General features: G+C 38.5%; 1 protein-coding gene, 1 non-coding gene and 1 pseudogene across 7 annotated transcripts in view; 2 read left to right on the forward strand and 1 right to left on the reverse strand.

Moving 5' to 3' along the window:
- Positions 1–2,827: 2,827 nt before the first annotated feature.
- LOC115934094 (U6 spliceosomal RNA) lies at positions 2,828–2,934 on the forward strand. The gene has a single exon (XR_004069942.1). It is a non-coding gene; the product is annotated as a U6 spliceosomal RNA (small nuclear RNA).
- A 2,965-nt stretch (positions 2,935–5,899) lies between these two features.
- ARL13B (ARF like GTPase 13B) overlaps positions 5,900–27,563 on the forward strand; it is a 75,675-nt gene continuing 54,011 nt past the window's right edge. The window contains exons 1-2 of one of the 6 annotated variants that reach the window (XM_055383690.2): positions 5,900–6,267; positions 21,982–22,052. In XM_055383690.2, coding sequence (XP_055239665.2) covers positions 6,209–6,267; positions 21,982–22,052 — 130 coding nt within the window. In that variant the 5' untranslated portion in view covers positions 5,900–6,208. Of the gene's footprint in view, positions 6,268–21,979; positions 22,053–22,690; positions 22,791–23,186; positions 23,244–23,279; positions 23,409–27,563 lie in introns of those variants that run through there. The other 5 variants (XM_055383692.2, XM_004035938.4, XM_019024493.4 and 2 more) reach the window with 5 other exon arrangements.
- LOC109026367 (non-histone chromosomal protein HMG-14-like) lies at positions 14,734–15,045 on the reverse strand (annotated as a pseudogene).

The following is a 27,563-nucleotide window of genomic DNA, read 5'->3' on the forward strand; positions in this document are numbered from 1 at the left end:
TCCCTGAAGATATTAACCAAAACCTGGAAGTCAATGAGGACTTTAGGAAGAACTATGGTGATAGTAAAAGCAAATGGGGTCATTTTGATCATCCACATGTTTTTTCGGTCTTGTATGCCATACAGGCATAAAAATAATGTAAAGAACATGAAGAAAAGAAGGGAATATTAGAATAATCTACCTTAAAAAAAATCTTGCTCCACTAAAGACTTCAGTTGAAAGTGAATATCTATCTATACATCTACCTATTTATTAATTTAAAATTTTTTTTTTTTTTTTTTTTTTTGAGACAGTCTCACTCTGTCGCCCAGGCTGGAGTACAGTGGCGCAATTTCGGCTCACTGCAACCTCCATCTCCCGGGTTCAAGTGATTCTCCTGTCTCAGCCTCCTGAGTAGGTGGGATTACAGGCGCCTGCCACCATGCCTGGCTAGTTTTTTTGTATTTTTAGTACAGACAGGGTTTCACCATGTTGGCCAGGCTGGTTCTGAACTCCTGATCGCAAGTGATCCGCCTGCCTCGGTCTCCCAAAGTGCTGGGATTACAGGTGTGAGCCACCACACCTGGCCTTATTTATTTATTTATTTATTTATCCGAGACAGGGTCTCACTAGGTTGCCCAGACTGGAGTGCAGTGGTGCAATCATAGCTCACTGCAGCCTCGAACTTCTGAGCTCAAGCAATCCTCCTGCCTCAGTCTCCTGAGTACCTAGGACTACAGTCACACACCACTATGCCAGGCTAATTTTTTAATTTGTTTTTTTTTCTTTGGTAGAGATGGTATCGCTGTGTTGCCCAGACTGGTCTGGAACTCCTGACCTCAAGTGATCCTCTTGCCTTGGCCTCCCAAAGCTTTGGGATTACAGGTGTGAGCCCCTTCTCCTGGCCTGAATACCTTTTTAACACCACAAATTTGCATCACACTGCCAGTAATAATTGTCAACACTGAAAATTTATGTGTCCTACACTGTAACGTCAAACTTTGTAAAACCATCTGGAATCTATTAATATACAATTTGACAATACATCTTTCAATAAAATTCTCGGTTTTTAATTAATCTCAGAAGTTAACTTTGTGAAAGTGATATCTGGCTTTAGCTCAGTATGAATTGACACTTGGTAATCTCATTTAGCCAAACTTTGGTTTTGATACAGACCTTAATATACAATTAAAACCTGTCCAAAATTTAACTCTTAATCTAGTCTCATTCATAATCTTAATCCCATCATTTTATCCAGTGTTATACTTCTCCATATCATCTTCTACCAACATAGTGTCTACTTATCCACTTCTTCATCTGTCTTCACCAGTAGAATGTAAGATTCATGAGAGCAGGAATTTTTAAAGGTTTTGTTCACAACTATATTACTAGTGCTTAGAACAGTGACTGGTACATAAACGTTTCATTCAATTTAATTCAACAGTGTGTGCCTGGGAATATTTATGCCAAACTATCAACAATTATCCTGAAATGACAGTGTTAACTAGAATCATAGCAGCATGACTCTTTTCTTCATTCAGAATAAACCAGATTACACACTAAAAAGCCAGAAAATTACAGTGTTTTAGATAAGAAGTGTTTATTTCTTGCTCAGTGGAAGTCTACTACAAGTCTGCATGACTTTCCAAGTAACTATCTTCCATGTGTGAACTCAGCAATTCATGCTGCTTTGATTTTACGGTCCCTCAAAGTCAACATAGTCTTCTACAATTACCATTGCAAGAGAAGAGAGAACATTGAGAATTGTGCCCCAGCTCTTAAATAGTTTTACCAAGAAGTGACATACCACTTACATTTCATTAGACAAAGCAAGGCACGAGGTATGCCTGACTTGAAGAGGGTGGGAATAACTGTTATTTCATGTGCCTGTAAGGAAAGAGAACTAGACATGGTGAGCAGCACTTATGGCTACCAAACCACTTAAGATATTCAAAAACTAAGAGTCAGCTTTGCTAAGGGACTGCATGTTGGCGCCAGGAATGCTCGGTAATGTTATCACTAGCAGAACTGGGGAAGGCATGAAGTAGAGCAGATGCTTTAATAGTATTGTTTCATTATGACATGGCTGGGAAAAATAAAATCAACTACTGGCCCAGGCCACTGTGTGTATGGAGTTTGCATGTTCTCCCCACGTCTGCATGGGTTTTCTCCAGGTACTCCAGTTTCCTCCCACATCTGAAAGATGTGGATGTTAGGTGAATTGGTGTGTCTAAACTGACCCAGTCTAAGTGAGTGTGGGCATGTATGAGAGCACCCTGTGATGGAATGGTGTCCTGTCAAGGGCTAGTTCTCACCTTTTACCCTGAGATGCAACCTATGATCCTGAACTGGAATAAGTGGACAAATAATTACCTTACTTGTTGTTATTCATCTTTCTTAATGTATAGCTCACATTTATTTCAATGTTTACTATTACTAGTGGTTCCATCTTTATTTTGAAGTTTGGTGATGTTTTTGTGACCAGAAATGTGCCATAGGAAATTAATTCTGGTTTATATCAATTTGTCTATGGTAAAATTGGTTTTATTGTATGTTATTTTGTTTAAAATTATAGTTTCTAAGAACCTCTGGATGAAGATAAATGAGGATTTACTGCAAAACTGGTGTTGAATATATATTTGTGAAAAAATAGTCTTGAATATAGTTCTAAAAATGCTCAAGAAACATACACATCGTGAGATCCTTCAGTCACAGAAATAATAATCAAATTCCATCAAGAGAACACGTTTTAAAAAAGAAAAGCAGAGGAGTAAGGTCATATCTTAGAAGTTACATATAGAAATCCAGAGGAGGAATGGCCTGGGAGATCAGAAGAGAACCAGGAGTTGTGCTCACTTCATCAGCACATATACAACAATTGGAATGATACAGAGAAGATTAGCATGGCCCCTGAACAAGGATGACATGCAAATTCATGAAGCGGTTCATAATAAATTAAAAAAACAAAGAAGAAGAGAACCAGGGTAGGGTAGTGCAGTGCATAACTGTGAAAGACCAAGGCAGGAAACAGTTTTAGAAAAGTTAACTATATTATATATATATTAAATAATAGAAAAGAAAACCGATTTGGTAATTAGGAAGATATAAGTTATATCAAAAAATATGCTTTCAGTAGTTAGATGGGACAGAAGCCCAATCATAGTAAATGGATCAAAGAGTGAATACAAACAATATAACTTTAGGGTTTGCAAGACACTAGTTTAAGAAAGTGAGTCATGAAAGTAGAGTTAGCAGAAACAGTCCTAAATTGGCTTGGAGTTAATGGAGCATTGCAGTCTTATCCTGCCTTGCTCTCCTGTCTCCCACCATGGATATTTGGAGGTAGGAGGACACATACCATAAGTGTTTATGGGACAGGTGACACCAACTTTAAAATTTGCTATCTATTATTTATCAGAAATTACACTTGAGCTTCATTTCTCTCATTTCATCATCTTAGCAACCTGGAAAAGTAGGTATTTTAATTTCCATGTTATAGATAGGGTTGTTGGAGCTTAGAAGAAAATATCCCAGAATAAAGGCCTCAGAAGCAAAGTTTCTGTCTCTAACCTTCTGTTCCTCGTCTCTTGCCCCTCATTCTCCCCCTAAGCAAGCTATAGAAACTATAATTCCTCTTTCTCCAGGTGCAGTTATAGAAACCACAACCCCCTTTCCCCAAAGCCAGCCACAAACCCCAAAATATTACTCTAACCTTCTTCCTTTCCGTGAAAGACCTGCCCATAAATAAATTCTTTGACTTGCATTGTTTGATAGTACGTCTTAAGACTCCCATTCTAGAAAGGGTCCTACCCCATACCCTGGAAGAAAGAATGCTGAACAATCAGGTCAAGAGGAATCTGAACAGACAGGCCTTGCTGAGTTTCTCCACACAGTCTGCTCTCATTAGGTCCTATCCTTTTTGACCAATGAGAGTTCTACAGGGTTTTTCATTCTTCATCGAACCCAAGTATAAAAATGGGTAGTTTTCCCTGCATCTTTGCATCTCCATTTGCAAGGTTCCCATGTCACATAAAACTTGGATTAAATAAATTTGTTATGCTTTTCTCTTGCTATGCTTTTTGTTATATGAGTGTTGCTGTGACTGTTATGATGAGAAGAAAAGGTATCACCCCCTTTGTTCCCCATAAGGCACAGTATTTTGGAGACAGCAAGCTGTATGAGATGTATATAAATTTGAATTAAAATTACATGAGGCTGGGTGCCATGGCTCATGCCTATAATCCCAGCACTTTGGGAGGCCGAGGCAGGCAGATCATTTGAGGCCAGGAGTTTGAGACCAGCCTGGGCAACATGATGAAACCCTGTCTCTACAAAAAATACAAAAATCAGCTGGGCGTGATGGTGCACGTCTCTAGTCCCAGCTACTTGGGAGACTGAGGAAGGAGGATCACTTGACCCCAGGAGGCAGAGGTTGCAGTGAATCGAGATCATGCCACTGCACTCCAACCTGGGTGATAGAGGGAGACTCTGTCTCAAACAAAACAAAACAAAACCAAAAAAAGTTACATGATTTAGTAAAGGACAGAGACTAATTTAAAACCTATATGTATCTTAGTCTCAAATCATTATACTCCCCGCGAATACACTGGGATTCTCAGTGCCTTCTATCCTTTCATCAGGATTTGAAAATATTTATTTAAGTAGAAAATGAATGGACACACAGATCCCTACATATTGTGCATAATTTTTTCCCTACAGGAATGTCCTTGCCATTTCTTTTTCTCCAAAGTATATAAAAGAAATGCAAATATTACATACCTCTTTAAAAAATAAACTATTACAAAACAGTCAAGAGATAACAATCTTCATCTTGCAGATACCAAATAGCCAGCAATTTATGTACCTAAAAATCCTGAAACAAACATACATCAAAATGGTTATTTATTTATTTTTGAGACGGAGTCTTCTTGCTCTGTTGCCCAGACTGGAGTGCAGTGGCGCGATCTCGGCTCACTGCAACCTCCGCCTCCCGGGTTCAAGCGACTCCCCTGTCTCAGTCTCCAGCGTAGCTGGGACTACAGGCGCGTGCCACCACACCCGGCCTTTTTTTTTTTTTTTTGTATTTTTACTAGAGACGGGGTTTCACCATGTTAGCCAGAATGGTCTAGACCACCTGGCCTCGTGATCCCCCCGCCTCGGCCTCACAAAGTGCTGGGATTACAGGCGTGAGCCACCGCGCCCGGCCCCAAATGGTTATCTTTGAGAGGTCCTGTGAGATCTCATTTTCTTCATCTTGTTTCTTTTTAGTATTTTTCACATTTTCTACAACAAATGCATTTTTCTTTTGTAATCACAATCCCCCCTACAACAAATATCATACAATTCCGTTTCACATATGTAACAGTAATAAACATTTTAGAGATTAAGGCTTCACTCTCATCTGAACTACTGAGAAAATTTAGCAAGCGAATTTCCCCCTTGTCTTTAACTTACAAGAATTGCCCCAGTGTATTGTTCCTGTAGTCATGCTGCCTAAGTCGGCCAGAATTCTAGAGGGTCCCCATCCCTGAGCAAAAAACAAACAAAAAACAAGAAAAAAGAAAGAAAGAAAAAGAAAAACCCATGCACAAGACCTGAGATCTCTGAATCTCAGTTGGGGACACTGGAGAAAGGAAAGGAACAGCACCATGGATTGGCAACACATTTTATATAGGTATAAAGATAGGCCTTGCTGGAGATTTGTCCGGGATCCTCCAGCTTATCTCCGGACGCTCCGGTTGCCTAGTTACGAGAACGCGCTACCTCGAGCTCCGCCTCCTTCTTATAGAGTACTCCCCTTTCTCTTTTCCTAGTCTCGCGCAGGGGCGGGTAGCCAGGACTCTTCAGCCACTCAGAGGCCTCTACCTCAGGACCTCAACCGATGATTGGACGAGCGTAGTACGGGCGTTGCCTGGGGAACGCCTTCCGCGCCTCGAAGTAACGTCAGCACGTCGACGCGGGGCTTTTCTTTAGCCGGTCCCGCTAACTCGGCTACGGTGTATCTGCGCCTTTGGTCAGGTTGTTCCTTGGCTGAGAGGGCAGTCGTCGCGGACCCACGCGGTTAGCAGGGCTTAGTGCTCGGGCCGGCCGCCTTCACTTCCCTCCCGGCTTTTCCTCCCGACTTATCCACTTTAGGGGCGTCTCGGAGTGCCGGAGGCCCCCGGGGAAGAGCGGGGTGCCGGTGTCCGCTCCGGGCTTGGATGGGAAGTGGCGGGAGGAGCGACCCGGGATGTTCAGTCTGATGGCCAGTTGCTGCGGCTGGTTCAAGCGGTGGCGGGAGCCTGTCAGGTAGGCTGGAGCCAGCTGTCCTGGCCGTCCTAGGGGTTGGGGATGGCTGCGCCCCAGGGGCGAGGCGCCGCCTCTTCCCCGCGCCTGGACGAGTCTATCCCAGGCCGCAAGGGATGCTTTCATTCCCAGAGTGTCCCGGGAGGGAGAGATTGGAGGATGTAGCCTTGTTGTCTGGTCGACTTTCTGTTGCGATTGACAATGCTTATCGTTGTTATATTTTAAATAGGTTTGAATTTGTTAAAAAGTGTGTGTGTGTGTGTGTGTGTGTGTGTGTGTGTGTAATTGAAAACTATCCATTGTGTGTTTTTCCTCTGAAGCTTTTGTAATGGAAATTCTTTTAAAAAGAGGGGGACATGGAATATAGTTTTCATAATATCCGCACATTCCATTCCAAGTCACACCTCCGCACACCCCCACACAGTTGTATTTGAGGACGTGGGCTTGAAATCTGGCTCCACTACTTAATAATTACATGACTCAACCATTTTGGTCCCACCTTTCTTAAATATTAAATGAGAGTGATAATATTCTGCTTTAGAAATATTGTATTCAATGAGAACAAGTGATAGTGTTTTCTTAACTGTAATGTAGCTTCCAATTTTCATACGGTCTCTAGTAAAACCTTTTAATTGAAAGGGTCCACTTTTTAACATTTCATTTTGAAATACTGGAAGTATTAATAATTAGTACCTGTTACTTGATATTCATTCATTCAAAAAATATTTATTAAGACAATACCTTGTGCCAGGCACTGTGTTAGGAAATAATCAGTGAAATTGCTGCTTTTGAAACTGAGACCTAACCTATAAAGAGACCTTGTGTTTGTTACATAAATAATGTTGACTTCACATAGTTCTAGTCTGGAATTGGGCCAAGGGTAAGATAAAGCAAAGTTTTTTTTTTTTTAATTGTTAACATTTTAAGTATATTTGCCATGAGAATGAACTATCCTTTAAAGAATGAATCTGAAAAGCTACACTTACACATTATAACAGAAAATACATGTCTAGATTGGAAAAAAAGTAAGTTTAAATGAAACTAGAGATTCTTCCCCATTATTAGCTCCTAACTGAATTTTAATGTTTTAAATATAAGTAGTAAGATCAACTCTGTAAGTCAAAGATGGGCTGGGTGTGGTGGCTCACGCCTGTAATCCCAGCACTTTGGGAGGCCGAGGCTGGCCGATCTTTGGAGCCCTGGAGTTCGAGACCAGCCTGGGCAATATGGCGAAACCCCGTTTCTACAATAAAATAAACAGGCACGGTGACGCACGCCTGTAGTCCAAGCTACTTCGGAGGCTGAATCAGTAGGATCACTTGAGCCTGGGAGGCGGAGGTTGCAGTGAGCCGATATCGCTGCACTCCCTGAGTGACACAGTGCAACCCTGTCTCAAAAAAAAAAAAAAAAAAAAAGAAAAAAGTCAAAAGAGTTGTTTTAGGTGCATAGATTCTGATTTATTTGCTTTAATTATATTCTGTTCTAATTTCACAGTATCTACTAAGACTTGAGGGTCATTCATAATAGTTGACCCCTCATTTTCCTCCGTGTCTGCTTTTAAGAAATGTATTTGGTTTCTGTGAAGGCGTATATATAACTTACGTTCTTTTAACGAGAAACAGTGAAAACGTGTAATTCGAAGAAGGAGTGTTCAATTTAATTCATCATTCTTAGTCTTTCCTTTTCTTAGCAGCTTTTGTATATATACTCTCTGGAATGATTTGTTTAAAGAGAAGAGTTCAGAGAAAGGAGAATGTATTGATTTCCAAGTAGAACAGATAATTGAATTTTCTTAATAAAGCATTATTAAAATTTAGCTGCGTAACCCAGAGTGTATTTTCTTCTTTAATAAGCACCATCTAGATTTGTCCTGTCCAGTAGGGTAACAACGAGCTACACGTGGCTGTTGAGCACTTGAAATGTGGCTAGTCTGAATTAAGATGCTGTAAGTGTATGTTTAATACATAGTGGGCTTTGAAAAAAGATTTATTATGCAAAAAAGTCAGCATCTTATCAGTCTTTTAAAAGTATGATTACATGTTGAAATGATAACTTTTGCATATGCTAGGTTAAATAATATATTAGAATTAACTTTTTTTTACTTTTTAAAAAATGAGATTACTAGAGAATTTCAATGTATATGTTGCTTATGTTACATTTCTATTGGATCTTACTGCTCTGGATCATAGCCTAATATAAAGGACATAGGTAAACATCTCAATTTGGATAACTGTCAAAGAATTTGGACACAAGTTGGGTTACACCTGTGTTCTAAGTCCCCTTGTTCAATGCCTGATTTATAATAGTGGCTGAATAAATATTTGCCAAATATTGTATGTAGTTTGATTTTTCTTAGTAATAATCATCCTGAAGTAAATAACATTAGCAAGTAGTTCCATTTATTTTACTGGAATAAATGAGAGGTGAGCAAGCTAATTTTAAAAACAAAATTTTGTGCTTTTATGGTGTTCTCTATTTTTTCAACAGAAATTGCCTGTTTGATTATTATGTATATATTTGTTTTCTGTAGAATTTCTTATTAAGATTCCTCTTCATGTTTATATTTTATGAAGATAAAGTGTGAGGAGTGAATTTGTAAAAGAGATGATGATGGTTATTCATATACTATATTTGAGATTACTTTGCAGATTTGTTTAATACATTCTGTACCCCTGTACCCATTGTATTTGTTCACCTCTCCTCACTTAGATCCTTTCCTAGTGAGCATGTTATTCCAGACATTGGAATCAGGGATTAGATTTGTGTGATAAGGACAAGGCAGGAGTCAGAGATCAAGTGTTAAGGCACCAGTCTAGGTCAGCAGTCAAGATCTTATAAAAGTTTAACGCTTCATCCCCCTTAGTGGAGTACTGAACCCCACTTATTTGGGGTTTGGTATGGCCCCATTCATGAATTTTGGTTCAGTTTGGTACGGCTCCATTCATGAATCAATGAATGTGGAAATAAACTCTTGAAATTTTATTGTTCCTAAGTTTATCTTTTAAAAATATGTTACCAAATTGCTCCTCAGAAAGGATTAAAAAAGAGAAAACACAGTTTCTACTCCTACCAACAGTACGTTGGAGTGCCTTTTTCACTGAGAAAATCAGGAGTCATCGGTTTTTCATCTCCTTCACATTATAGGGGAAACTGCTTTCTGCTTTGAGTTTCTGGTTTTTTTTGTTTTTTTTTTTTATTACTAGGAAGATTAACTTTTTTTCCTTGTGCATTTTTGTTTCTCTCAGCAGTTGTCCATTGATTACTGTTGTGTTTTTTCTATTGGGGCAGGTGTGTTTTCTTAATGAATTTTTAAAAAGAAATTTTAAGTGTTTGTCGTAGCTACTGTTTCTCTGTAGTACAATTGAGACTTGAACAACGCAGGGTTTAGGAGCACTGAACCCTGCCTTGCCAGCACAGACAGAAATCCACATATAACTTTTGACTTCCAAAAAACTTAATTACTAATAGCCTCCTGTTGACTAGAAGCCTTACTGATAACATGAATAGTCAGTTACCACATATTTTTTATGTTATATGTATAATTTATTGTATTCTTAAAGTTAGAGGAAAGGAAATGTTAAGAAAGTCATAAGGGACCGAGCGCGGTGGCTCACGCCTGTAGTCCCAGCACTTTGGGAGGCTGAGGTGGGCAGATCACTTGAGGTCAAGAGTTCAAGACCAGCCTGGCTAACATGGCGAAACCCTGTCTCTACTAAAAATACAGAAATTAGCTGGGTGTGGTGGCGGGCACCTGCAATACCAGCTACTTGGGAGGCTGAGGCAGGAGAATCACTTGAACCTGGGAGACAGGTTGCAGTGAGCTGAGATCGTGCCACTGCACTCCAGCCTGGGCGACAGAGCAAGACTCTGTCTAAAAAAAAAAAAAAAAAAAAATTAAAAAGAAGAAAAAAATATATTGACTATTTATTAAGTGGAAGTGGATCATCATAAAAGTCTCCATTCTTATCTTCTTCCCATTGAGTAGGCTGAGGAGAAAGAGGAAGAGGGGTTGGTCTTACTGTCTCAGGAAGGTTTCAGAGGCAGAAGAGGTGGAAATGGAGGCTGGGGAGGCAGAGGAGGCAGGAGAGGAAGGCACACATGTAACTTTCATTAAAAACAAATTTGTGTATAAGTAGAACTGTGCAGTTCAAGTGTGTGTTGTTCAAGGATCAGGTGTATAATATTGCAAGTATTTTCTTTCCATTTGTTATATTTTCAACTTTTTGTGATTTTTAAATATAAACATTTAAAATTTTTGAATTCAGGCTGGGTGTGGTGGCTCACACCTGTAATCCTAGCACTTGGGAAGATCGTTTGAGCCTAGGAGTTTGAGATCAGCCTGGGCAATATAGTGAGACCCCATCCGTACAAAAAAGTTTTAAAAAATTAGCCAGAAGTAGTGGCATGTGCCTGTAGTCCGAGCTACTTGGGGGGCTGAGGCAGGAGGATCACTTGAGCCCAAGAGGTGGAGGCTGCAGTAAGCCCAGGTTGCCCCACTGCAGCCTAGCCTGGGTGACAAAGTGAAACCCTGTCTCAATCAATCAATCAATCAATCAATAAGACTAAATAAAAATTTTAAATTCAAATATATTACTGTTTCAGTGTAATGTTTAGAAAGTTCATCAGCATTCCAAGATTACATTCACATATACTTTTTTCTTGTAGTTTTATATTTTCATTTTTAACATTAAAAACTGTTAATCTATTGCAATCTGTTTAGCCTATAGGGAGCAGCCTTCATCCTGAGTACAGGACACAAGGTCTGTGAAGCTATGATGCTCAGTAAATCTCTGGGCCTTATAGCAGATTCTAACCCTTAAACATTCTCATCTACAGATTTTGAGCTCCTGTTATTTATAACATAGCATCTAGGTGATGAAATAGTGCATGTAAAATATAATGATCGAATATGCAAGAGTTGAAATATGATTTTTAAGATTTTTAACGAGAATCGGGAAAGAGGATTTTAGAAGGGGTGTAATTTTACCTGGGTCTTGAAGAAATTCATGCAACAAATTTTGCATACAAATTTTGGCAACAAAATTCTTTGTTTATATGAAAATATACATGTTATATAACTTCTTATATATTATGCATATATAACTAACAAAAATGTTTTTACTGTTATTTAACCAAAAAGAAAGATATAATGAGTACCATATGCCTGCCAGATTTTATAAATATTAATCTTTAGTCATCATATTTCAATTTTATTTTAATAAGTAGGTTACAAATCCTTGAAACTTCCTGCCCCCTATTCATCTCCCACCATTCTTCCACAGAGTTAACCTTTAATTGGAACTGATTTCTTGTCCATTTGTGTTTTTTCAGCATCACAAATACAACCTATCAAAGCTTTACTTCAAATTTATTAGTAAATTGTTTGCTGTGGCCAAGTCTAAAATAAGATACAGTACACAATGTTTCTAGTGGTCTGTTTTGTCCTCTTTGCTGTGAACTTTTTCACTGAGGGAATACTTAGCTCCCTAATACCATCATTCTTGGCCTAAATAAATATAACTGTAAATCTAGACCATTTATAGAAATTGCTGAGTTCTTAATTTTCTAATTAAGCTGTATGTACAGATTAGCAAGGATTATCTATTGTGCTGTATGCTGAACTGGAATTTTTTTTTTTTTTTTTTTTTGAGACGAAGTCTCACTCTTTCGCCCAGGCTGGACTGCAGTGGCGCTATCCCAGCTCACTGCCGGCTCCGCCTCCTGGGTTCATGCCATTCTCCTGCCTCAGCCTCCCGAGTAGCTGGGATTACAGGCACCCACCACCACGCCCGGCTAATTTTTTGTATTTTTAGTAGAGACGGGGTTTCACCGTGTTAGCCAGGATGGTCTCGATCCCCTGACCTCGTGATCCGCCCGCCTCGGCCTCCCAAAGTGCTGGGATTACAGGCGTGAGCCACCGCGCCCGGCCTGAACTGGAATATTTTACATCTCTTTTTATCCCCCTAGTTCTTCTTGATTATGCATAGTAAGAATTTTAGAATTTTAAGATAGAAAAGGACCTAGAGACATTCTTATTCTACCCCCTTATATTTTAGAGATGAAAAAATGGACACTAAGAATTTGACTTGATCAGGGCTTAAAAGCAGGCTATAAACCCAAGCTTGGCCTTCTCACTATTTAGTCATACTCAGTAAATTTAGATAATGATTTTGCTGTAATATGGGGTTCTAGATCTGAATTGAAATGTCAGAAAATAGTGTACTGCAATAAAATCACACTGTTTTTTGATACATTTTTTTCTTTCTATCAATTTGTCATATAGTGATTTTTTAAAATTCTCACATATGTATCATAAAACCTTGTTCTAAAGTCTTTTTTTGTATATGTATTTGTTACTTTTAGAATTTATATGTTTATGTTAAAATTTAGAATTTGCTTCATGTAGTTTTAAATGCTGTAGATAATAGAGTTCCGATGTGTCAAACTTTGATTTTAGTGTTTTTAGCGAAATGTTTTCTTTGACTTGCATAATATTTTTGAAGTTAGAAACAGCTTTTATGGGCCAGGCATGGTGGCTCGCACCTGTAATCCCTGCACTTTGGGAGGCCGTGGTGGATGGATCACTTGAGGTCAGGAGTTTGAGATGAGCCTGGCCAACATAGTGAAACCCTGTCTCTACTAAAAATACAAAAAATTAGCCAGGCATGGTGGCAGACTCCTGTAATCCCAGCTACTTGGGAGGCTGAGGCAGGAGAATTGCTTGCACCCAGGAGGCAGAGGTTGCAGTGAGTGGAGATCTCGCCACTGCACACTCCAGCCTGGGTGACAGAATGAGACTCCGTCTCTAAAAAAAAAAGGAATAGCTTTTATGTAATTATCATATTTAAAGTATTGTCTTCCTTAGTTAAAAGATGAGGAAGTTTAGACTTGTAGGTGTTCAAATGATTGTGATAATGTCATTCAGGAAAGATTCAGAATTTAAATGTTTTCTAAGTTCAATCCTCCCTAATGCCATGATGCTTATATTTCTGATTTTTTTTTTTTTTTAAATAGAGACAGGATCTCACCATATTGCCCAGGTTGGTCTCAAACTCCTGGACTCAAACAGTCCTCCTGTCTTGGCCTCCCAAAGTACTGGGATTACAGGCATAAGCCACTGTGCCTGACCAGTATTTCTGATATATTAATTTGTATATCCGTTATATAAAAAGGAATTCTGAGATAAGATATTCTCATGTTCTCACTTAGGAGATCTATTATATACATTGTGTTGACTTGAACAATATTAATTATTAGCTTCTGGAGTATGGAAGTCTTCACTTGTTTCGGCAGATAGCTAAAGTGACGTAAAACAGACCTTTGGATCCCTTAATCTCTACCTTTGATTTTTTTTTGTTTTTACTAAGAATTATTTGAGTTTTTTCTTTTGTAATGGAGATTTTATTTGTCGTGTTGAGAATAAGTATACAGACATTTCAAATTGTACACAATTCTTAACATACATACCAAAAATCTAGAAAACCTCTATTGTAATTCCTTTTTCTGAGACGGTCTCTCTCTATTGCCTAGGCTGGAGTGCAGAGGAGTGATCACGGCTCACTGCAGCCTTGACTGCCCGGGCTCAACCGATCCTCCCACTTCAGCCTCCCAAGTAACTGGGAGGTGCATGCCACGATGCCTGGCTAATTTTTTTTTTTTATTTGTAGAGACAAGGTCTCACCATGTTGACCAGGCATGTCTCAATCTCCTGGGCTCAAGTAATTCTCCCACCTTGGCCACCCAAAGTGCTGTGATTATAGGTGTGAACCACTGCGCCTGGCCTCTTTTTAAAATAGTTATTATAGTGACATTCCAACTTAACATTTGGAGGCAAATTTTTCTTAAGAGGATTATCAAGAGCCAGTATCTACAAGTGTTTGATAAGCTGTACACATTCTACCAATTCACAGTTTAATAGCATGTACACTATATACCCAAATTTTCAATCTTTCACAGCACATTAACACAATTAGGAAATCAGGACTTCTGTGACCAAAGATGTTATAGTGTACACAGTTCTGACAGGGAGAGCCATGATCAAGGAGTGGTTTTCTTTAGGAAACAATTTTGTGAAAAAAAAAAAAAAAAAACATGGCAATAGAAGTAATTTAAAATGTTCAAGACATTAAATGCAGGATTCTGACTCTGTATTGCCATTTAGTATATTTTGTATTACAATATATAAAAACTAAGCCCCCATCTGTGGAATGTTAAGCTGACATCCAAGACAGTCAAAACTTCCTGTAATTCAATATCCCATACTATTTTCTGGTTTCACCAAAAAATAAACAACCAGAGAATTATTTCACCTCCAAAAAAACTTAACAATGGAATGAGGTGGGAGTTCCTGCTTCTTAAAAATGTTTCTAGAGCTACTAAAAAACTTGCACTTACCAAGCAGTTGATAAAAATACCCTGGATTGTACAAGAAGGGAGACAGGGACTACTGATAAGACATGGTATATGATATTAATCAGACTTGGCTTCTTTCTCTCCTGCTTCATCAGAGGTTGGAGTCTCCTCGGTTTTAGTTTCTTCGTTTTCTGCAGGTAAATCTTATTTAGTTTCTTGGTTAGCCACTTTGGCCTGTTTTCCCTATGCTCCCCTTTTCCCATTTGTTTGCATTTTTTTTTTTTTAATCTGAAGATTTATCCTTTCCTGATGCCTCTTTGGCTTCGTTTCCACTTTTGCAGGAGCAGGTTTAGCTGACAAGTGCGCAGATCTCCTCTTGGGCTCTTGCTTCGCCACCCCTTCGGCTGAACTGACCTTCCTCTTGGGCATCTTGGCGGCAGGAAGGGCACTTGCTGGGCACCTGTGGGCCACGGAGCTGAGAGCCTTCGCGAAGCTGGGCTGCCTGGCTACTGGCACTCCTCCCGCTGCCCGAGCTGCTGAGACCCCTATTTCAGTTTTGAAAGTCTTTCTGTTAATTAGTACCTTGAAACCATGAGCATGTAAGCTTTTTCAGAAAACTTCAGCCAATTTGATATATGTGGATATAATTACATTCTTTAATATGAACTATTTTAATGTGAAGATTTATATAAATTAGCTTCATTATAGTACTTTCTCAATCTAAAGTTATGTATTTTAATTTTACTTAGTATTTACTCAGCAAATGGGGTTCAGAAAATGTTTGTTGTTTCTTTCAGTAAAGAAGCCTACTGTGTGCCCAGCACATTTGATACAGGCGCTACAGAGCTGATAAAGAGAAGTTCTGGTAGAGGAGCCTGTATAAAAAGTAGCCGGGGATGGTTGTGAAGGGCTGAGGGAATACTCGGCATGGAAGGAATCCTCGGCATGGCAGGCTTCCTGGGAGTGGCAGAAGTGGGGGCTGCCAAATTGAGACTTGATTCTCTATAAGGATTTTAAGCAGAAAAATGCTATAGTTAAATTTTTTTTTTTTTTTAAACAGCCTCATGCTGTCAACCCAGGCTAGACTGCAGTGGCATGATCCCAGCTCATTGAAGCTTATTTAATTTTCATTATATCCCTTTAGAGTAGCTATTGTTATTATCCTATTTCATTCATGAAATTCTGAAAAGTAATGTGCCATATAGCTTAGAAATGGCAAATCTGGCACTTGAACTCAGGTCTCTTAACACCAAATTTGTGGCTACATTTCAGAGTACCCATAATACCTCTTATGTTACTTATTACTAGTATAACATACTGTAAATCTTATAATACTACAGAGTCCTTTGTATCTCAGCCTTTCTAGTAATCAAAGACCCAGGGATGACTATAATATTAGGAGTAAGGGGCTCACTTTCAACTTCTGGAAAGGTTACATCATTAATTATTTGATAATACAGTTTGAGTATCTCTTTTTTTTGTTTTGTTTTGTTTTGTTTTGTTTTGAGACGAAGTCTCCCTCTGTCGCCCAGGCTGGAGTGCAATGGCACGATCTCAGCTCATGGCAAACTCCACCTCCTGGGTTCAAGTGATTCTCCTGTCTCAGCCTTCTGAGTAGCTGGGATTGCAGGTGTGTGCCACCAAGCCTGGCTAATTTTTTTTGTATTTTTAGTAGAGATGGAGTTTCACCATGTGGGCCAGGCTGGTCTCAAATTCCTGACCTCAAGTGATCCACCTGCGTTGGCATCCCAAAGTGCTGAGATTACAGGCGTGAGCCACCGTGCCTGGCCCAGTTTGAGTATCTCTTAGCTGAAATGCTTGGGACCTAAAATTTGTCAAATTTTTAATTTTTTTTTGATTTTGGAATGTTTGCATATATATATATATGGTGAAGTATCTTGGGAATGGCCTCCAAGCCTAAACACGAATTTCATTTATGTTGTATATACAATAGCCTGAAGGTAATTTTATAAAATATTTTAAATAATTTTGTGCATATAACAAAGTTTTGATTGCAACCTGTCACATGAGGTCAGGTGTGGAATTTTCCACCGTGGTGTCATGTTGGTGCTTAAAAAGTTTAGGATTTTGGAGTGTTTCAGATTCCAGATTTTTGGACTAGGGATGCTCATTTACTGGTTCCTTAAGTAGAAGTATATCAAGTTCCCTTTAGACTCGCTACATTGTTGTATTGAGTTGTGACTATGTTCTTCTTTTGCTTAAGGCTGCTATGCTGAGATATGCTCTTAACCCCTTGTTTATCAACTCATAATGTGATTGGTATTTTCTCGTGCAGTGTTCTCAGTCTGGAATCCCTTCATCTTCCTTCTGTTTTTACCTTTCCCTTGCTTGACTAACTTCTCACTTTAAGAACTTAGGTTAGGCATTACCTTAAGAAGCTTCTCTGACCTTCTGCCCTAACTTTGGGCTGGATAAAGTCCCCTTGTTCGGTATCCCATTATCATCTTACATATATAGCTAAACATTTTAAACTTTCGTAGTGTCAGAATGTATTTGTATTTATGTTTTAGTCACTGTCACTAGAGGTTGAGCACTTCAGGACAGAAAAGATGTCTGAGGCATTTTTGTGTCCACAATGCTTAACGTACTTTAATTGTATTACCATCTGACCAAATGATTAAATGATTGATTTTATTGCTAGTGTCAACTTTTATAGACACTGTAAACCTAAGAGTACTGTATATTATTTTTTCAATTTGAAGGGCTAATGTATTTGATCAAATAATCATCAAACTAAAAGATATTGGCAATCTTTCATCTTTCTGTTGTCATACAGCACCACAGCCAAACTGTTCCCAATAATAATTTACCATATTTTTTATGTATGTGTGCATGCATGTATGAATGAATTAATGAATGAATGACAGGGTCTCATTCTGTTGCCCAGGCTTCAGTGCAGTGGTGTAGTCATGGCTCACTGCAGCTTCAATGGGCTCAAGTGATCCTCCCACCTCAGCCTTCCGAGTAGCCAGGACTGTAGGCACACATCACCATTCCCAGCTAATTTTTTAAAAAAGTTGTTGTGGAGACAGAGTCTCATTATGTTGCCCAAGCTGGTCTTGGGCTTAAGTGATCCTCCTGCTTCGGCCCCCCAGAGTGCTGGGACTACAGGTGTGAGCCACCATGTCCGTCCAATTTATCATATTTTAAAAAGCTATAGCCACGTGTACATTATAAACTTGGTTAAATAAATTATACCTCTTTATAGAAGTTTGAGTTTTAGGTGAATGTTAACCTTTTAATCGCATTCTATCCTGAAAGTATAAACTTAATGCTTTGTTATCAGGCTTTGCAGTAATCCATGCTGTGATTTTTATTTGTACTCCTTGTTAGTTATGTTTATTCAGTAATGCTTTAATTCCCTAAAACATTTAGTTAAAGCCTTTTTTCAAGAATAGGACATAGTCTTAAACATTAACTAGTTGCAAAGGTAGTAAAAGTGAAAATAGAAATAGAATTATTTTATGCCAGTCTCAACACTATTATAATTCTCTAAAGTGATTTTCTTCTTTGAAGGACATTTTTGTTTGTTTGAGCCTAATAGCCTATAAATAAAGACAGACTCTTAAGGTAAAAGCTAATTTTCTTGGTGGCTTTAGGAACAGTGTTTCAAAATGCATAGTATATATGTATTTAGATGTTTGTTTTTTAAAAAAACTGAAATCTTGACAAGAATGGAGAAAAACGTGGGGTGCTCTATATAATAGAGAACAAGGAGTTATTTTTCATGAAAAGGTGGATCAGGGAATTTTTACTTTGACTCATAAGGGATGTGAAAAGTTTTCGTGATGTTTCCAGGAACTGCCGACTCAGTTGATGCTTATTTGTTTATTTGTGGTATTGTCTTCTCTGACTTCCAGAGTGGGCTCTGTGGCCTGCTGTCTATCCTTATGACTGCCCACTGCTTCCCCTAATTTATAACAGTTATCTCATGTTACTGTAATTACCTCTCCAGTGCCTTTTTTCTTGCTAGGCTCTAAGGTTTATGAGGCCTAAGAATTGTGGATATTTGTTTGCTACTATGTAATGGGTGCTTAATATTTAAGGAATAAATGATGTAAACTAGTAGAAAGCAGAGATTTATTCCCCAAAAGTAATCGCTTTCGTTCATGGCAATGTTTAAAGCACTGTAGCCCTTGAAATGCATTGTATACATAAAGAACAATTGAGTTAGCTTTAATATTAGCATTACTTTAGTCCAATTCATTATATCTCTAGTAACTTGAATTATCTAAAATATTTATTTTATCATTGTATTTTATTTTATTTTTTGAGACAGCATCTCACTCTGTTGCCCAGGCTGGAGTACAAGTGGTACGATCTTGTCTCACTACAACCTCTACCTCCCAGGTTCAATCGATTCTCGCAGCTCAGCCTCCCAGGTAGCTGGGACGTTCGCTGCCACGCCTGCTAATTTTTTTTTTTTTTTTTTTTTTTTTTTTTTTTTTTGTAGTGACGGGATTTCACCGTGTCGTCCAGGCTAGTCTCGAACGCCTGAGCTCAAGTGATCGGCCCTCCTCAGCCTCCCAAAGTGCTGAGATTACAGGAATGAATCACCAGGCCTGACCTGGCTTGTTTTATTTTATTTTATTATTTTATTTTATTTTTGAGATGCAGTCTTGCTCTGTTGCCCAGACTGGGGTGCAGGGGCGTGATCTCGGCTCATTGCAACCTCTGCCTCCTGCGTTCAAGCGATTCTCCAGCCTCAGCCTCCTGAGTAGCTGGGATTACAGGTGTGTGCCACCATGCCCAGCTAATTTTTGTATTTTTAGTAGAGGTGGGGTTTTGCCATGTTTCTCAGGCTGGTCTCGAACTCCTGAGCTCAAAGTGATCTGCCCACCTCAGCCTCCCAAAGTGCTGGGATTACAGGCGTGAGCCACCACACTTGGCCTGTTTTATTTTTGAGACAGGGTCTTACTGTGTTGCCCAGGCTTCAGTGCAGTGACACAATCATGGCTCACTACAGCCTTGACCTGCCAGGCTCAAGCAGTCCTCCTGTCTCAGCCTCCGGAGTGGCTGGGACTACAGGGATGTGCCTCCGTGCTTTGCACAGCTACTCATTTTAAATGCTACGTTATCCATCTTCTCTGGATAGTCATTTACTACATTTTGTTTTGGAAGTTATTTTGTACTTAAATCTTGTTCTTTGATATTTGATAGTTCTATGAATTAATTCATAATTATGAATTCTTAAAACAAAATAATAAAATTATATTCTTAGTATCTTGCAGCTTCCTTAGGAAGTAAATTCATATTTTTCATAGTTGATAAAGCAGGTACATTTCCAGATGGATAGAGGTTCCTAGACCTTGCCCACTACCTCTTCTCCATAAATCTATAATCTGCTGTGGGTCTTTGTGGCATTCCCACTGGCTTCGCCACCAGCCAATTGAGAATGGGGCCCTGGAGTGCTGCTTGTTGTGATTTACCTTATTCTTGCACTGAGTCAAGTATAGACACAGCTTCTGTTTATTTCCCATGCTAGGTATGGGATGGTTGAAACATCTAGAAAAGATAAAGGCTTCTAGATAACAAAGGAAATTAACATGGAATTCGTTTTACTCATAGTAGAAGTCAGAATCCTCACAATGGCCTATGGGCTTACATGAACTGGTCTCTGATGTGTCTCTGACTTCCTGTCTTCCTATTCTGCTCCTTTCTCACTTGGTTTCATCACAGTGGCTTCCTTGCTGATTCTTGGACCTTCCTGCATTTCTGTACCTAAGTGTCTTTGCAGCAGCTGTTCTCTCTTGCCCCGAATATATGCATGACTCACTCTCTCCTTCAAGTCTTTCCTCAGATTTTACCTTCTGAATGAGGTCTGCCTTGACCACCCTATATAAAACTGCCCCCACCTCCCACCCCCAACCTTGATCCTTTGTACCCTGCTCTACTCTGTTTTTTTCCCCGTAGTACCTAATCACCTTATAATGTACTATAAAATTTACATAATAATTTATCATATTATTAGTGTCTGTCTTTTGTCTCTAAAATGTAAGTTTAATAAGGAAGAGTTTCTTTATCTGTTTTTGTTTGTTTTATTATGGTAGTGGTTGCTGTAATAAACAAGTGTGTCTCAAATACCTAGAACACTGGTGTCTGGTATATAGAAGATGGTCAGTGGTTATTTATTTAAGAAATTATCAATTTGGCTTTTGCCAGACTGAGTTTGTTCTTTCCCAGCTTGTGACCCATAGCTAGACTGCCTCATACTCTCACCTCTGTCTTCTGTCTTTGTTATATGGCCCCTTCAAGTACACCTGATTATTTTTTTTTTTTGTAAATCTCTTGGATTTACAAGTCTAAATCCAAGAGAGCGAAGCCTAGAGAAATGAAAGGGCACCCTTTACGGCCATTTAAATTCTGTTTTCAGCCCTCCATGGGATGATTACTAAAGAGGAATAACTATACTCCGTAGGAGATTGGCCATACCCTATGGTCTAAATATGGCAGCTGTGTTAAGCTGTTGCTTTCTTTTTCTATGTATTCCCAAGGCAGTTTTCATTTCCAAATCCATGGTGGTAATGGACTGTCTCACCTGTTATATTGTGCAGAGTTCAACCTAGAAAAGAAATGACTATATAGTGGTAAACAGAATCACCAAGTTAACAGGACTAGGACCAGTATAATAGGTTTGTTCCTTTATACCTGTCCCACATTTAAATCCCTACGAGTTAGGTGAATTAGGTTCTGGTTCTGAGTCTGTAACTGATTCATTGTGTGACCTTTGACCAGATTACTTAATTTATCTGGACTTATGTTTCTTCAGTTTTTAAGTTGAACTAGGTGTTTTTTTTTTTCCCCCCCTGTGGAGTTTAGTTGTATCATGAGAAATATTTTAAACTTTACAATTATAGTAACCTTCTCTCAAAATGTTAGCACTTCATAATCATGTTATTATATATAAATTTATATTTGGTAAGATGCTACATATTTAAAAACAGTTATGTACTTTCATAAGATAAACAGATTCGTGATATTTGTTAGCTTTCAATAAACTAGAAAATTGAGTCTTTAGCCATGATAGAGAACTCAGAGTTAGATTGTCTCCCCACCTCCCTTTCCATCTTCCTTCTTTCCCTTATTCTCTGTCCTTTGGATTATCTATTGTACAGTTTTACTTTATTTGCTTAGAGAACAAAAGGATGATCCTTTAAAGGTATTTTTCATGAATTTGCTTTTGAATCTATATTTTATTCATCATTATACTCCCTAGCATCCAACAGATTTTCTTGTGCTTAATAGGTGCTCCTTAAATGTTGATTTAATTAATGAATTTGCATTTATTTTTCCTCAATACTAAATTAACAAAGAAAGTGATTTTTAAATTTCTATTATTTTAAGAAAGGTGACTCTTTTGATGGTGGGACTTGATAATGCTGGTAAAACTGCAACAGCAAAGGGAATCCAAGGAGGTAAGCTGAAAACATTTACATGCTTTCTGAACTCTATTAAATTATTCTGAATTATTTATTTTGTTAAGTTGCTTTATTCCTTATTAATTTGGTACAGATACTGTGCACTGCATTACTTTATATTCTTAGTATATTTGTGACTCATGTGGCGAATAGGCTCTGTCTTAATGGGACCAGACTATTATGTTTCAGATTTGAATACATGCAGAGATGCAGAGGCTCCTTGATGCCTTTGATCTGCTAAGAGGGAATAGTATCTGTATTCTAGACAACAGGAAGGAAAATTTAAAAAGATGAGCTGCCCCTGCTTTTAAGAATACCCATCTTCTACTTATATTTTCCTGGCCAGAAGTTAGTCACATGCCTATGCTTAGATGAAAGAGAGGTATAGTTAGCCAGCATAGTTCTCTTTGAATCTCTTGATGCTTTTTTTCAATATAAGTAATTTTTATAATTAAATCTTTATCATTAAACGGCTTTATATCATACATACTGCATCTCATTGAATATTGAATATATATCATACATATTACATCTCATTGAGTGTATCTCATTGAATGCTGGCTAGTCTTCTTTTTTTTTTTAATTTTTAATTTATTAGGTCTTTTTTTGGTAGAGATGGGGTCTCCCTATGTTGCCCAAGCTGGTCTGGGATGCCTAGCCTCAAGCTATTCCTGTGCCTTGGCCTCCAAGAGTGCTGGGATTACAGGCATGAGCTGCCACGCCCAGCCCGGCCAGGTAATCTTAATTTAATGCTTTGTGCTACAATATAGCAGTATCTATGCTAGTGACTTTGTTGGGCACCTAGAATGTATCACCAGTCAGGCATCTAAAGTGAGTCCCCAACCCCGGGGCCGTGGACCAATATCTGTCTGTGGGCTGGTTCTTAGGAACCAGCCCACAAAGCAGGAGGTAAGCAGCAGGCCAGTGAACGAAGCTTCATCTGTATTTACATCCTCTCCCCATTACTCACATTACTGCCTGAACGTTGCCCCCTGTCAGATCAGTGGTGGCATTAGATTCTTAGGACCATGAACCCTATGTGAACTGCATATGCAAGAGATCTAGGTTATGTGCTCCTTATGAGAATCTAATGCCTAATGATCTGTCACTGCCTCCCATCACCCCCCCCAGATGGGACCATCTAGTTGCAGGAAAACAAGCTTGGGGTCCCACTGATTGTACATTATGGTGAGTTGTATAATTATTTCATTATGTATTACAATGTAATAATAATAGAAATAAAGTGCACAATAAATGTAATGTGCTTGAATCATCCTGAAACCACCTCCGTCCTCCAGTCCATGGAAAAATTGTCTTCTGCAAAACTGGTCCCTGGTGCTGCTGATCTAAAGGGTAAGAATTGGGAGAAATGCATAACATGTATTTGTTTCTGGAAACTGATGATTGCAGTAAGATCATGGTTACTAAATAGTGGAAGGGCATTTATTAATTAACAGGTTGCAAAACTCACTGTTGGAAAAAAACATTTTCTCACCTCAAATGCTACTCTGTAATGTTAAGTAAATTATCTGTCATTGTCTATGATTTTTTCTAAAGCCTATGTCTATGCTATCTTCTACGTTATATCTTCACAGGACACTCACTATCATTATTTAAACCAGTGGTCAGCAAACTTTCTGTAAAGAGCTGAATAGTAAATATTTTAGACCTTGCAGTCATCCAGTCTTCTTCTGAACTACAAAATTTTTACACTGTAGTGTGAAAGCAGCCATAGACAATCTGCATACAGGCTGGGCACGGTGGCTCACACCTGTAATAATCCCAGCACTTTGGGAGGCCGAGGTGGGCGGATCGCCTGAGGACAGGAGTTCGAGACCAGGCTGGCCAACATGGCGAAACCCCATCTCTACTAAAAATTCCAAAATTAGCTAGGTGTGGTGGCACACACCTGTAATCCTGGCTACTCAGGAGGCTGAGGCAGGAAAATTGCTTGAACCCCGGAGATGGAGGTTGAGTGAGCCGGGATTGCGCCACTGCACTCCAGTCTGGGCAACAGTGAGACTCCGTCTCAAAAAAAAAAAGAAGACAATCCGTATACAAATGAGCATGGCCAAGCTCCACTGAAAGTTTATTTCCGGCACTGAAATTTGAATTTAATATAATTTTCATGTGTTAGGAAATATTTTTCTTTAAATTTTTTTTAGTCATTTAAAATGTAAAACACATTCTTAGCTTGTGGGCCATACAAAAACAAGTGGCAAACCAGATTTGACCTGGAGGCCATGACACCTTCTTCTAACCTTCTTTTATCCATTCCTCTAAAGCCTGACATTCATGGGAGCAGGCACCTTAGAATGTGCTAATCAAATTACCTAATTTGTTATGTATACTGGGTGTACTTAGGACATCCTCTTTCCTTTCTTTCTCTTATGTATTCCACCTCCATATATTCATAAGTTCCTTTTTCTGAGTCTAGAAAATGCTTAATGTCAAAGCTGCCTTCAACTTCGAGCCCCACTCCCCATTCTCTTTTTGTCCTTCATCCCATTTTTACTCTTCAGTTTCTTACTTTGAATTTTTTTTAGGACTATAATTTCTTAGAACTACTTGAAACTTCCCAGATTTAAGCCTTCTCTTTCCTTTATATTTTTGTGTTGTTCTCACTTACCTAACTAGAGAGAATATCTACTGATGTTTAAAGATGTATTTTTGTCATATAGTCTCCTCTTTTATAAAGTCCTTTTTAATTCCCAGCTGCCCCAACCCTTACTACCTTACTTAGTAGAATTGATCATGTCCACTTTTTTGGCCTGCTCTTCCTGATACCTACTTGGTCACTACTTAATTGCATTTTGTTTGTGTATCTTTTTTCTTCAGGCTGTAAATTCTCTAAAGGCATTTTGCTTATTTTGGTGTCGCAATTGTTTAGGCCATGTGCCTAGGTCTTCTTAAAACATCTCTCTCATGGCTCCTACTTTTCTACTTATTTCTGATTCTTTTCTGACTTCTCAGCCTTCTTTTTTTTTTTTTAATTTCCGTGTGAAATTGAGAAAAAGTTATCTGCTAGTTTCTTTTCAGATGTGTCTACCCTGTCCTCTGACTGTGTTGCCATTGGCTAAATCCAAACCCTCAGTTTCTTTTATCTATGATGTCACAGTAGCTTTTTTCTAATTCATATTCTATTTATTTATCTATTTATTTATTTATTTATTTATTTATTTATTTATTTATTTTTAATTTTTTATAGAGGTGAGTCTCACTATGTTGCCCAGGATGGTCTTGAACTCCTGGCCTAAAGTGATCCTCCTGCCTTGGCCTCCCGAAGTGTTGGGATAGTAGGCATGAGCCACTGAGCCTGGTCATACTTTTTTGGTTTTTTAGAGACAGGGTATCACTTTGTCATCTAGGCTGGAGTTCAGTGGCGTGATCATAGCTCACTGTAATCTCAAACTCCTGGGCTCAAGCTATCCTCCTGCCTCAGCCTCGAGAGTAGCTAGACTAGAGGTGTGCTCCACAATGCCTAGCTAATTTTTTTATTCACAATAGCTTTTTTTCCCTTTTTTATTTTTAATTTTGTGAGTACATAGTAGGAGTATATATTACGAGGTACATGAGATTTTTGTATAGGCATGCAATGCATAATAATTTCGTCATGAAAAATTGGGTATCTATTCCCTGAACATCTATTCTTTGTGTTACTCTTTCAGTTGTTTTTAAATGTTCGATTAAATTATTATTGACTATAGTCCCCCTGTTGTGCTTTCAAGTACTAGGTTTTATTCATTCTTTCTAATTTTTTTTTCACAATAGCTTCTTAATATAAAAGTAACACCCCTTCCTGGAACTTTACTTCTTTAAATCAAACTTCTCTTCTTCATGGTTGTCAGTAATTGCATTAGTTGGACACAGGTTCAGTTGTTCTCACAGAGACCTAAGATAACAGTGGTTCAACAAGATAGATGTTTCTTTCTTTCTCATAACAGCCTAAGCAAAAGTAGTCTAGGACAGGTTTGTCAGCTCCATCGTGTTAGTCCTCAATTTTTTGTTCTATTTGCTTTGCCATCCCCAGTGTTCTCCCTCACCTACATGGTTGAAGGTAGTTCACTACAAAATGCGCATTTCAGCTAGAAGGAAGAGGTAAAGGGTAAGGGGAGGCCATCCTCCTTTTCTTTAGGAGCTGAACCAAAAGCTGCTGCATCATTTTAGTTCACATCATGACTAGAAGCAGTGGTGGTCTGGACCTGCTTTTCATATTGGCTCATATCAACTAGCGAGAGCCGATTATGCATATCTCTTCCCAACTCTATGTTTAGGTACCTCACATTGTTAGTTTGAAATTGGCCATGGTCAAAGTATTTATACTGTGGAAATTGGCAGATACCATACATGTATCAGGGTTCTTCTCCTCCAAATATTTAACAACACATCACTGGCTAGCCTCCTCTCATGGCCACCCCTTGCTGCCATAGTAGTTGGGGATTATAGTCTGTTGTAAGCAGTCATGAGCCTAGGTAAAAAAAAAATTTAGGATTCTCTTGACTATCAAATAGTGTTTCCTAATAGGGAACTATTGTTATTTTTGGTGCGAAAATTCTCTGTGTGGACTGGTCCCTAGCGTTGTTGGGTATTAACATGTCTTCATTATATTATAGTTATTTGTGATTTGTGAAGAGGAAAAAAAAAACAAAAAAAATTATAGTTACTCATATATATATATTTATGTTTCCTATGTAGTTATTTGTGTATGTGTGTGTGTGTGTATATGTATATATATATATTTCCCCAATAGACTAAGAGCTCTATGGGATCAGAAGATGGATTTTATTAATCTTTGTATTTCTAGAACCATGCATAGTACTTAGCTTATAATAAATGCTCAAAAATTTATTGATTGTATATTTGCATTTTATCTTGGACTTACTAGAGATGATGTCTTACCACATATACTTTACTGAAATTCTCAATTGGAGACCATGTATCTTTGTATTCCTGGTTCTTGTATGATTTATCATCTATAGTGGGCCCTAAATACATGTACAAGGATAGATGGATAAATACATGGAAGGAAAAAAGAAAGGGTGGATGTATGGGACAGCAGCTTCAGTTATCTCAGTGGTTTGGTGGTGTAGTATTGAGCCCTGTATGCTTTGTGCTGAATGCTAAGGATACAAAGACATAGTCCCATGTGTTGGGAAGGTATAGGCTATTGTGAAGATCAGTAGAGGACAGAATATTATGATAGAGGTAAAGGTGATAGTAGAAGTAGGAGGAATCGTCAGAAAAGGATTTATGGGGAAAGTTGTACCTGAACATTTAGTCTTAAGTTGTGAAACACAAATGCTGAATAGGAACCAGAGGAAAGAATAGAAGGTGTTCCATATATCAAAAGAAACAGGCTTTGGAAGTCCTGAAGACCTCTGTTTGAGGCCTGTCTCTGCCTACTATATAACCTTGAAACAAATTCCTTAATCTGAATTGGTTTACTGGGCATATTGCCATCATTTTATCTGTACTTAAATTGCTCCCTCTGCCTAAAATATAGTTCTC

Source organism: Gorilla gorilla, chromosome 2 (genome assembly GCF_029281585.2).
Source record: "Gorilla gorilla gorilla isolate KB3781 chromosome 2, NHGRI_mGorGor1-v2.1_pri, whole genome shotgun sequence".
NCBI lineage: Eukaryota > Metazoa > Chordata > Mammalia > Primates > Hominidae > Gorilla > Gorilla gorilla.